This window comes from Poecilia formosa, unplaced genomic scaffold (genome assembly GCF_000485575.1).
Source record: "Poecilia formosa unplaced genomic scaffold, Poecilia_formosa-5.1.2 Scaffold175, whole genome shotgun sequence".
NCBI lineage: Eukaryota > Metazoa > Chordata > Actinopteri > Cyprinodontiformes > Poeciliidae > Poecilia > Poecilia formosa.
In genome coordinates, this window is record NW_006800114.1 from 1 (window position 1) to 12,805 (window position 12,805).

Genomic DNA, 12,805 nt, shown 5'->3' on the forward strand with positions numbered 1-12,805 from the left:
AAAACAGCATTTTGTATTTAATCAGGTTATCTTTGTATTCTAGTAACATGTGAGGAACAGTGGATTTTGGTCTCAGAGCCTGAGGTGCAGTTCGCCTCGGTTGTTATCTGAAAGCTTTAGACGTTGATGTGATCCGACGGTCCAGCATGAAGAAGCATCAAAGCTAAGCTTGATTGGGAAACATAAAAACCCATTCAACACTCACAACAATATTAGGAAGTAATATTAACCTGTGGTTGGTCTGTGCTTTCATTCTACGTTCAAAATTTAAAGGGGAATCTGAATAATCCTTGTCATTTTTCGCGAATTTAGAAGTTGTATAGACTTCTTCTGTAGGTCAGAATATTACTTGTGTCTCTTGTCTGTATTTGTGTGTATGTGTGTGTGTGTGTGTGTGTTTGTGTGTGAGCCCCACGTTTCCATGTTGTCCCCCTCCAGGATGGTCTGGACGGGCAGGTAGCCCATGCGTGGGTGTTTGGCAAAGTAGCGCTTGGTCCTGAATTTGTTCTTCAGCACCTTGGCAAAATCACGCACATCCTCCCCTGATGTGGTCTGCAGAGACGGAGCAAAGAAGAGGCTCAGAAAAGACACTTTTTAATGGAAAAATCAAAACAAAATGTTAAATTTAAACAATGAGTTGGTGACTTATGTTTTTCAAAGCCATTTACATTTATATTACACAGCTGGTAAGAAGTCATGCTTCGTGCTTCCTTAAAGAGGAATCTAAAATCTCATCTTTTGGAGAATTTCCTCAGATGTGTCACTGCAGCCTACTTCATGTTGTCAGACTGGTCCTATTTAACAACAGATGGTAAAATTTGACCAAAAATATATTTTCACTGGAGTTATTTCATCCTTTAACATGGAGGACAATCTTAAACACAGACTGGTTTAGATTTGTTTCCCCTTTAATCCATGAAATCCTTTGAAAACTGGATTCTCTTTCTCTGATATAAAATTCGCTTTGATGATCTGAAACGTAACTGATGAAAAAGTACAAAAAAAAAAATTAAATCAAGAAATTTTTAAGGTGGCAAATAAGTTTTTGTTGCAATCATGGACAAAATCTGGACTAGAATATATTAGATTAAGTTTATGGTCACTGTGTCAAGATTTAAGCTTCAAATTTCTAAACTAGATGGAGCGGAGCACCACCTTGTAATCCACTGAGATTCGTTTTAATGAAAAGCAATAAAGAACACACTTTGTCTTACATGGTAACCATCACTAACAGAAAATAATTCAAAGCACAATCAGTTGGCTTATTAGCTGGATGGAGAGACGGCAGCTGGATTCTTAAACGCTGCAGGATTGTTTTTCAGATCCGGCCCAAACGTACCGGAGTGCAGTATTCCACCATGGGGTATTGCATCTTGTGTCCCTTGGCAACGCGGCCGGAGAAGAAGCAGCTTTGGCAAATGTCATAGTTGAAATGTTTCAGGCTCCGATATCTGAAGAAGAAAAGTAGACTACATGATTAATAAGAGGAAAAAATGAGAGGAGAGGAACACCAGCCATCTTTTCCAGTCTCAGTTATCCATTATCTAAAAGGGTTTTCTTCTGGTTTTCTCCTTTCCTTCTCTTCTTTACTTTTCCTTCCCTCCTTTGTCTCTTCTGCCTTCTTTGTGTTTTTCTTTTCTTTCCTTTGTGTCCTCTCTCTATTTTTCTGGATCCATGTAACCTGGCGCCTTCAGTTTATTTGATTTTATCTTTTAAAGTCAGCTGTACATGACAAAAAACCTCTAAAGAAAATAGATGAATAAATGTAGGACATTTGTTGCTCACAGAGTATTTTTGTTTATGCATCAGGCTACCACTCTGACATAAACCTGACTGAGGCTTTATTCTGAAAAAGCCTCTTAACTGTTCTTAGAAATAAGCTGAGTCATAACCAGGGTCAGTTATGATCTCAGTCCTATTATGGAGGCATGTTTACATCACGTTACGGTTACCATGGCATCTGGCAGCACACAAAGCAGTTGAAGTCAGCTGTGAGCAAAGGAAAGATTTTTTTCCTGCCCCATACTGTCGACATAACACATCTAACAAAACAAAATATGAAATAAGAGGAATGAATTATGGAGGCAGTGATTGCAGTTTTCTGGCCGATCATTGATCTTTGAAAAGCCTGGTCTACTGATTCTGATTTTCCTTGATATCAGTTGATCCCAAACTTAAGGAAATCAGGACCAATTCATCACATGGGATGGCATCACTGGGGACGCTCCGATCCATTATTTTGCATCCAATACGATACAGTATCGGCTGGTCGAGGCACAGATATTAATATTGGATCGGTTTTGATTTCAACCACTTCACCCACCTGAACCCGATGATGGGACACTCCTTGCAGATGTTGCACTTGGCTTGGTGCTTGGCGGTTTCTGCAGCCGCGACCCGGTGCAGCACCGGGAGCCAAACCATAGACTGAGGCTCCAGACGCATCCAGTCCAGGAACATGGCGGCCTCCAGCTCAGGTTTGTTGTTGGCCTGCAAAGAAAGAAAGAAAGAGAGAGAGAGAGAGAGAGAGAGAGAGAGAGAGAGAGAGAGAGACAGAACTTCAGACGAATGCGACAGAAACCCAAACCAGGTACTGAGCGCATCAGTGCATCTATGCTCACATTTCTGAAAACACATTTTCTTAGAAACTTAAATTTGGGAGTAATAAAGAAATTTTAGGTTCAGAACTTATTCAGATGCATCATTCAATGTATTGCTGTTAAACGTAAAGTAAATAAATTACCATCTGTTGTTAAAAAAATGCTACATATATCAAATACAACTTAAAAGAAATTTGACTTTGTAATTTAAAGTCCTAAAATTGGGTCTCTGTCTCTTTAAGAAGCTCCTGACTCTTTCTGAAACTGCGCCGCCTTCAACAAGTCATCACAACACGGCTCCTCTATTAACCCTTTAACTACGTTTTTACCAGCATTGCATTGAGAAATAGCTCCTATAATGAATACAAGGTAGTAGGTGTTTGCTAATTGCTGCCGTCTAGTCTGAAGGAGCCGAGTGGAGGATTTGGGGGAGGATTCTGTTCTGTGAGGCGGAAGCTTAAAATCTTGGAAACTGCAAACGCATCACCACGAAGCAGGAACTGAGTCGCCCCAAGGTGGTTGCCACGGGAGATTAAAGGATTTCAAAACATGCATGAAAGAACAAAGGAAACACTCCAGGTGTGTTTTTGTTGAGGGAACAACATTATAACATGATGTAAAGCTCAAAAAGTCGATTTTTACAACATCATATTTTTCAAAGTGTCTTTTCAGGGAGGAGAAACCAACTAAAAATCCTGACAAAAACAGAGAAGAGTTAGGCAGGAAAATGTTCCCCTTTCATTTCGTCTCTCTACAGAAGCAGGACAGCAGAGTCAAAACTACAAAGTTGACTCCAGCTACTGATCTGGATAATGATAAGCTGCCTTCACACCGCCAGGCTGGCAGGCAGCGGGGAAATGAGAAGGCAAGTAATCACATGTAACCCCGCAGAATTAGCCACTGCTTGTGTCTGCATCCAGGTCTATTCCGACCGGTTCTGACTGAGGCACGTACAAACTGGAAGCAGCTGCGGACAGACGGCTCGATGTTGGAGCCGCCGAAGGACGCCACCTCGCCGAGCTGCCGGGGGATCTGGATGGAGTCGTGGAGGAGGAGGCCCAAGCGGCGCTGGTCACAGAAACCCGTGGCGCTGGCAACCTGTCTGAACAAAACTGGAGATGCAGAGGGGAAGAGAGAGAGAAAGAAATGAAAACTTAAAAAAAGGATAAATATCATAACTCATAACTCAACTCATAAAATAGTTTGATAGCTTGTACAAAATAAACTGTGACTCAAAATAATAGTGTCACTAAAAAAATTATAAAAGATTACAATGAATTCTAATTTTTCACTTTGATCATATATCCTTATTACAAAATATACATTTCTTCTTCTAAAAATTATTTTTAGGTATTTTTCATAATTTTTCAAACAAAGCAAACATTAAGTAACAAATATTAATCAAAAATGTGCAAGGCATGGATTTTAATCATGTTTTGTGTTTTCACTTCCCAAACCGATATCTGATGTCTCGTATCGGCTGATACAGAAAAACAGCTGAATTGACTTAAACCATTCCTTCTTTTAAACATAAATGCACTGAATTACAAATTTAAGTATTTCACACTTAAATACACAGATAGCTTCACAAGCTAACAAGTAAAAACAACTTTAATTTATCCACTCAGTGCAATTAGCAGCGTAACAGCACATGTAAAATAAATAATAAAAAACCTGAAACTGACAAAACAATAGGTTGACTGTGTTGGTCAAATATGTAACAATTAACAGCAACAAACCTTTAAAATGCTACAGAAAGCATAATTAGGAATTCTAAATATAGTGTATGATGCATAGAGCAGAAAGCATGGAATTGAACTTAATAGATCTAGAATTGTTTTCAGAATCAGGACCAATACAGGTTTTAATATCAGATCGATATCAACTTAAATTTTAACCTCTAGTTTTATGTACGAGCTGGTTGGACTTACATCGGTATTTATCCTCTAGGTGGGCTTTGCAAAGCGAGATGATTCCAGTTTTGAACGACAGAGTCCGAATCTTCCCAGTGCGCCCGCTGCCAAAGCAACATTTCAGAACCTGGTTAGCTCTGGGGGGAAAACACTCCTGGGGTCGTGTCGGGGCATGCTTTCACGTACGTGTCGTAGACGTTGAGCAGCCAGTTGAGGCACATGTCCACACTCAGCTGGACGTTGACCAGGTGGGAGTGGCTCTGCTCCAGCCGCTGGTACAGGCTGGTAAGGCAGGCCACCAGCTGGGAGATGTCCAGCAGCTGCTCGTTCTGCTTCAGGGTGTGCTGCTCGAACACCTCGCACGCCGTCTGCATGCTCAGCAGGTCCACTAAGAAAAGAAACACCACCACAGATGAGCTTTGCTTCCAAGTCACCAGACATTCTTGAAATCCCTAAAAAGCGGTTTGAATCAGCAGCTCTCCAGGCTTTTTGGAACATCTTTTAGAGGTTTTGGTGAGTTTTTCCTCAACAAAGAGAAAAGAGGCAAGAATGGGTCCTTGTGGAACGCCAAAAATAATGTTCTACAAGTTTTGTTGACTGCAAACCTCATCTTCTACAGTCCAAAGAAAAACAAAATTGGTGTTGATTGGTCTCAGTTGCGTTCAAGTTTTTCAAGGTTTTGAGACGGACCAGGTGCAATAGAAAATTGGTTGATAATTACATGTGACATTCACTTGAGTAGGTTACAGTTTTAAGCAACGTTGCCTCAGAGAACACCACTACTGAAGCCACCCAACAACCGAAGGACGAAGGCGCTGGTCAATCATCAGCTACAGCCTGTCAGTTATTTGCAAAAAGTCTTGAAACATTTAAGTTTCTGAGCCTTAGCAGGCACAAAAGTTTTAAACGGATTAAAATATTTTATTTAGTGACGTTGATGGTGTAACAACCATCTGAAAACAGTACATTTGTGTTGAGCTCAGTGTAAGGAACTGCCTCCAGAAGTAGTTACTTCCTTGTTGGCATTAGACAAAAAATGTAAATTTCTTTTTTTTTTTTTTTGGTTTAATTCAGAGCTGCGTACTTGAAGCAAAAGTTAGGAAATTTTACCAAGGTTCTCCTGCGTAACTTGAAAAATATTCCACTGTAACAAACCATCCTAAATAAAGGAGAAAAGAATAATCATAAATGTATTTTTAGTATATTTGCTAAATTTACCGTCATAGCTCTGTAGAGCCATCCATTCCTCCAAACCTCAGAAGGAATGATTTCATGACATACAATTAATTCCTATTACAAATAAAACTGTTGATATCATTAATTCAAATCCACAGAAAGTCCTAGTCAAAGTTGTCCGAAGGCCAAGTAGGGGATGCAGCATACAAATACTTGAGACTAGAGCAGAAAAACACCTGAAACATGCACTAAGAGCTACCAAGGTAGCAAGCATGGCCCAGTCAAAGTCCAGCCCTAAATTCAATTGCGATTGAGTGGCTAGAAACATACCAACGAGACACACAAAGCAAATGTTCAACTCCAGAACTCCACTCCTGGGGGATTTTGCTTTTATTTATAAAAAGCTTTGGCGTCACAAATAATTCCTCTGCTCTGTGCTGCCGCAGCAGCCTGACAGAAAGACGTAGGCAGCTCCCACTTTGCAGATCCACAGGCAAAAGATGAGAGGGATGAGTAAACACACATATGGACACCATGATGCGTCAGAAACAGAAACAGAACGGGACAGATGGTTAATAGTACAGAGGAGGCAGGAGAGGCGGGACGAAGACGAGGGAAAGAGAAAAGCAGCGAATGGGGAGGACGAGGCGCAGCGTCGCGACGGGGCGAGGAGCCACCGCGACCGTACTCACAGCAGAGAGCTTTCTGCAGGCGCCTGAGCTTCATGGCGGTGCGGTAGGCCGAGAACCGAACGTTGTTCAGGTCGGCTGAGGAGCAAAACGTTATGTTGTAAGTTTTAAACCCTCCAATAAAAAAAACATTCAAAACACCTTAAAAGACGTTGAGGTGATGCTTACCCAGAGACTGGTAGAGCTCCGTCATCTTGGGATGGTCCCAGCATGTCGTCTGGGTCTGGTGGCTGCAAAGGGACAAAAACAGAGGAAGATTAAAATATTGTGTTGGTAAGTTCAAGAGTATTTGGGTCTAAATAGATGGAGTCCAGCTTGCAACAGAAGTTGGAGGGTTCTTAGCTTGACCTGCTGGTTGGAAACTCAATTATCTGATCGACAAACTAATGGAACCAACAGCAATAAAATGTTGTGGAGACGGGTTTCTCCCAGACCCGTCTGGTGGCAGGGGTCACCATAAATGCATCAACTAGCTTGCATTACTTTTTCGCACTGTATTTAAAACAAAGTAAATGCAAATTCCAAGGCTTTACCTTTGGCAAGTACAGCCTGGTGGCCCGCCAGGCTTATAATACATAACATGTTATGGAGGGGTGAGTTAGGTGTTTTAGGAATGTCATATCCAGTTTTTACAGAAAGCAAATAATTAACCATTTTCTCGCTGAAGTTTGATCGGCCATTTGCCTTCCTATCCAATTCCGCCTGATTTCTCCAGTGAGATTTAAACTGGGCCAATCAGGAGTTGTGAACGATGACACTGATTTGACACAGACATTTTGCTGTTTAAGAATTGTAGTCGGAGCAAGAGGAATATTTAAGACGTCATATTGTTGACAGAGATCTCACTCCCTACATGGTTGTTTGTATTGGTATTGAACTCATTTTCCAGTAAGCTTCATTAAAGGCTAATTGCTAATATGAGATGCTAAGGGTATCTTGAAATAATGCCACAAAATGAATAATACATTTAAATATTAATTAAACCCTGCTTTATAGCAACTGCTCTCTCTCTCTCATGTGATATTGCTGCTGAATAAGGAAAAATCTGGGCTTTGACTAGGCCTATAGCTTAATTTCTTCACTCTCAGACCCTGATTGGCTGACATACTGGTACATATTGGGTCAATGTCCAGTTCTGCTTCAGCTTTATTCTTATTTTTTCAACTGGCCCCACACATGATGCACATTTTTTTATATATTATTTGGATTTCTCACCACTGTTAAAATGTCCAAATATGAAAAACTATTTTTCACATTACTAGTTTAAAACCTTTCCAGCCATACTTTAGTATTCGAAGTAAATAAAGCCAGGGATAAAGGTGAAATGATATCTTGGTGTTCTCCTCTGTGCAGGTGGATGTTTCAGGTCAGGCTTTAATAGTAGGTGTGCAAAGTGGGTGACTGCTGAACACAGTGGGCGGTGTGGCTCAACCACTGCATCGAGCAAAACAAAGAAGAGAAGAAGAACGCAGTGCAGCTCGGACTTTTTCAAGCTGTCCGGTTTCTACCTGGGGCCACGGCAGTGCACAAACGCAACCCGGTCCAGCTGGGAAGCGGTCAACGTGGGTCCAGCTGGTTGTACGAGAGCACACCCGCAGTTAACCTCCGTCTCTGAAGCACGCACAAACAATAATCGGCCCGCAGGCTTGTTTTGCCTCTCTCCCACACTCACACTCCCGATAATGAGGAGAGGGGTCCCCTGGTGAAGAGCTACTCTAAAATCCTCAGCCTCAAAGTGTGGATAAACAGCAGCTCGTCATGAGAGCGCCGCTCACACAAACGCCCCCGAATGAACACGCAGCAGCTGCTTTCACCGGCAACACGGCAACGCATCGGGACCGAGAACGGCTGCGGGTCAAGCGAGGTGTTTGTCCAACGTGGAGCGTTGACTCATGTAACAGTGAACAGCTGTCGTTTTTTTCAGCAACCAGCTGAAAACGACACTTTGATTACAAAGTTGTAAATGGAAATCAAAGAGATAATTCAAGGTATGAGACTGGATCAGACCTAGATATGAGAAAAATGTCAAGAAAATTAATGTTAAATTTAAATATTATACTAATGTTAAATGTTTGCTATCAATATACATTCCTCATCTCATTTTTGGCGTTTCAACCAGAACATTGGTACTGGTTGAAAGATCGACCGATCCACTTTTTTCCCCACTTTCGATATCTGAGGTTTAATATTGGCCTTTTTTTTTTTTTTAACACATATGTAAATGCACTGAATTACAAATGTATTTGACTAGGACTAGTAAAAAATGCACAAAGACGGTGGTCCGATGTCACAGCTGAGGGGCACAGCAGGGCTAAGGGAGATGTTTTAAAGAGTAAAACTAATGTAAAACCACATGGATCTGTGGCATGAAATATCATAATTGTAAAGCAGCGCAGTATTTCTCAACACACTACAGTCTAAGGGCTATTCTTGCTGCTGTATCATTCAAAAAGAAGCTATTCTATCCCTTGGATAGGACAGAGAGAGCTTCACACTCGATGCCCTGCATGATTAAGACTCTTCTTATAGAGAAGTAGCTCTTGAGTAGCAATGAGAGGAATTGATTAATAAATTGCAACTTTTTTCTAAGCTTCTAGCACATTTAAGTGACTATGTGTACTTATTCAAAAAAGGTGAGAGAATAACAGAATTTGAAAGCACAGCAATGAGCTAGGCACTAGTTGCTAACAATATTGACATAATCTACAGAGATAAATCCTGAAGAAGAACTTTAGGCTTAAACACGTGTTTGCTGTTACGCAGCAGGGTAATAATCTGAAGCAAACCAGCAGTTTTGCCAACAAAAATATATAAAAGCAGGTTTTGGAGTGGTCTAGTCAAAGTGCAGGCTGAGAAACGAATGAAATTCTTTGGCATGACCTTAAATAGCCATTCTCTGTCCAAAATACCCCACGATGCTGCTTAATTTAAAAAGAAATGCTAAGAAGGTCTAAACTAGGTTGGTTTCGATATGTTGGTATTCATTCAAGTGCTCATGCTTTTCTAAAAATTGACATTTGTTTCATGACTTTTTTTCATGTCAATCAAATAGTCATGGACTAAAAAGTGAATTGGTCGGAGCACGCACACGCGCGCGCACACACACACACACACCTGCACACGCGCACACACACACACACACACCTGCAATCACATGGGTGCCAAAAATGGGAAGCAGCCATTCCCATAAAGACTAAATCCTATCCAGCCATGCTGAAAACCGATAAGTGGATCATCGGATCGGTGCAAAACAGCACTAAATGTGCAACAATTCAGCGCCGATTTGCCAGGAAGGTGACCGTGTGTGGAGTGTGAAGGAATTCAAACACTGCTGCACTGACGGCGGGGGTCTGTCTATTACACGCGTTGAGATTACCACGTATTCCCCAGTGGGCAAAATTCAATCACATACTGCTGACATGCAGGCGCAGCTCCGGGCTGAATATATACAGATTCATGTTCCAATATGGCAGCAGAGGAGCGGGGAGGAGAGCGGCTCGAGGAGGCGCGAGTGGCCGCACACCTCGCCTCGCTCCCCCGGTAACAACCGCAGGAAGGGTTAAATCACTCCCAAAGAGAACCATTTACCTCCCACTTCATTAGCGGAGAAAGGGAAAAGCGCTTCTCGCTCATTTCTCAGCAAAACCGACAATTCGCTTTAATATTCTGTTATAATTGACTGACAGTCAAAGCACACGGTCGATGTGCGAGCGGCGTGAAAAGCTCCCCTGCATTACCACCATCCCCATTATTTATCAGCACCACAAACATTCCCCAGCCCCTCTGCAGCTACTCACTTCCGAAACTGCTCCCGCATCGCCCGCAAATCACAGCCCTGCGAGTCCAGAGGTGATGGCTCGACTCAGCGAGGAGAGAGGAGGAGGACAAGGCGGACGGAGCGTCTCCTGACACCGGCGAGAGGCGTCCGAGGTTACCGTGAAGGGCCTAAGCGAGTCGGTGTGTGTTCCTCTCTGCAAGCGGCAGCGACGGGGCTGCGGAGGCTAACACGTCGCGAAAATACAGCGGAGGAACACTTCCGCTGGGTCAGACAAAATAAAAGCGGCAACCACTTGTTTCACCACTTATTTTATGGCTTCGGCATCACTCTGAAACAAATTCCTCTTACTTTCGAGCAGCAAAACAGGCGTTTAACTCAGGTCGTCAACAATGCTCCCAGAGGCGTAGCTAGGATTCTGAAACACTGGGCTCAGTCCAAATATTCAGGAGGGGGCCGGGGGTCTTAATAAATTATAAGAACATCAAAAGTTAATATGAGTAATTCAATTTAACTAGTAAAACTTGTGCACATGCAACATTGTATTCATATTTAAGATTATCAGGATTAATTTAAAAATGTTCTTAGATTGCAATGTCTTTTAAATATTGTCACCTTCCTAAAATTTTGAGGGGCTGATTTTTTGTCTTAAAGTCAAAATCACTTTTGGCAAAAATAAATTAGACCATTAGTTTAAGAAGGTGACAATATGTAAATCCATGTGGTTATTTTATGTTATTTTTATGTAACCATTTGTGTTCTTAAATAAACTATTATTCCTAACAATCTATTTTTATAATTATATTTTTAAGTATTCATTAGGAATGTCCACTCTGAAACTTGCATGGCTTGTCTTGATCTTCCAGTGACATCATACAATAAAGTGATGTATTTAAAGTGTGCCTCCCAATAGCTCAAATGTGACATCATCGTCTGGGAAGGAAACACTTAGTCTGATTTAATGTTAGGCAGTGGAAAACATTGCTTTGTTTTTACACAGAGTAAAAGAATCTGGCTTCAACTGTCATGCTGAGGGGGTGATGAGGGACAAATGGGTTGTTCCAGTCCAATCCCCTCTCCTGTCGTGTCCTTGGTTAAGACACTTCACCCACCTACAGTTGGAAAGCCTGTTTCTATCCCCTTAAATTCTGTCATATTTGTTTTAAAAAAATGCATTTGTGGCTTGAGCAGCAAAATTTGGTATGTGTTTTTCAATGCCAAACAACTTATGTTTTGCAAATAAAAATGTGTGTGGGGGGAAAATGAAGCAGTAACAACATAAACCATTTACAAGCAGCATCTGTGGGAAAACAAAGCCTGTGGTGACTGAAGGTTAACTTAAATCCAGACAGATGTTAAGATGGGATTCAGCAACCAGCAGCTGAATTCTTTCTCTTCTCTTAGGAAACAAACTATGTCAGACATCAATGTCCGCCTCCACAGAGCAGGGTTAATCAGGTACGCCACCAGAATTTCATAGGTTGGGCTGTTTGAAGAGAGGATTTTATTTATTTATTTTTTAAATGGGAAGAGTCCACATACTCAACTCTGATGATGCGGCACCACTTAAGGAAAAGAAACAGGGTTTTCTACAGTATTCATACAGTAAATTGGTAAGATACATTGTCGTAACAAAATCAACAAAATTTTTTGTAGTCGAATTTACCTTTGCTTTAGTTCTATTTTTACTTGTATTCATTCTAAATAATTACCTATTCTAACTTTTAAAATAGTTTCAAATAAATGTAGATTTCATTTCCATTTCTATATTTCATATGTCTGTCGTTAATTTATACTGACAAATATAAGTGTCCCGTTCAGTTTGTGTTTGACATAGGAAGATTATTGGTGGCGCACAACCTCCAACCTCTATTTCCTTCTTCAATTAGCAGTATAAAATATTGTATAAAATGTCACTTCAGGTGAGAGTTGCTCTGAAACTCTAGAGGTCTGTTTTGATCTTAGCTACTAAGATTGAAGTATTCTTTTACACTTAGCCACAATTTTTTTTATGAAGATCTTTATTTTGAAATTAAACCCTGCTTACTTCCTGTCTAGCCTGGCCTGCCGCTCAGCATCGGCCCACAGCTCTGCTAGACCAGGCAGAGATCAGGCTCCCTGCCTCTGAATCCCTTCCCCCCCTTCCTGCTGTTTCAGGGAGCAAAAGAGCCTGAACATCATCTGAGGGGGGTTTTCACCTCCCTGACAAGAAGGACGGACAGCGAGAGCTAAACACCACTCGCACTCGGCATCGTGAAGCAGAGGGAGAACAATAAAGGCCGGCTGGGAGAGAGCTAGAGGAGGGAAGGAGAGCAAAGTGTCTTTTACTTGTGAGAAAGGAGAGATAAGGAGGAAGGGTGAGGGGAGGTGGGGGGAGTAGCTCTGCTTTGGGAGTCAGTGTTGCAGGATTGAGGAGAAAAGTGCAGACAAGTCTCAACTGTTACATTAACTCTGGAACAGTGTGGAGGTGTGTGAGTGTGTGTGTGTGTGTGTGCAGTGAAACAAAAGCCGTTTGTGCCCATGCGAGTACAGCTGCAGAAATTCGGACGATCCACTCTGGATTTTATGCCCCCAATTACTGATGAGTACCAACTGTAGAGTGAAAACATGTGGATCCATCAGGAGATCCTCGCCGGTATTTAAACATGAACA

At 41.6% G+C, this 12,805-nt stretch overlaps 1 protein-coding gene across 1 annotated transcript; it reads right to left on the minus strand.

Annotated features, from left to right (window-relative positions):
• Positions 1-23: 23 nt before the first annotated feature.
• LOC107837789 (dystrophin-like) lies at positions 24-10,418 on the minus strand. The gene is made up of 9 exons (XM_016678202.1): positions 10,176-10,418; positions 6,547-6,608; positions 6,382-6,456; positions 4,700-4,901; positions 4,532-4,617; positions 3,555-3,712; positions 2,324-2,490; positions 1,340-1,451; positions 24-552 (listed from the first exon to the last, which is right to left on the minus strand). Exons 1-9 carry the CDS (start codon positions 10,193-10,195, stop codon positions 346-348), a joined length of 1,089 nt encoding a protein of 362 aa, XP_016533688.1. The 5' UTR covers positions 10,196-10,418; the 3' UTR covers positions 24-345.
• Between the last annotated feature and the right edge of the window lie 2,387 nt (positions 10,419-12,805).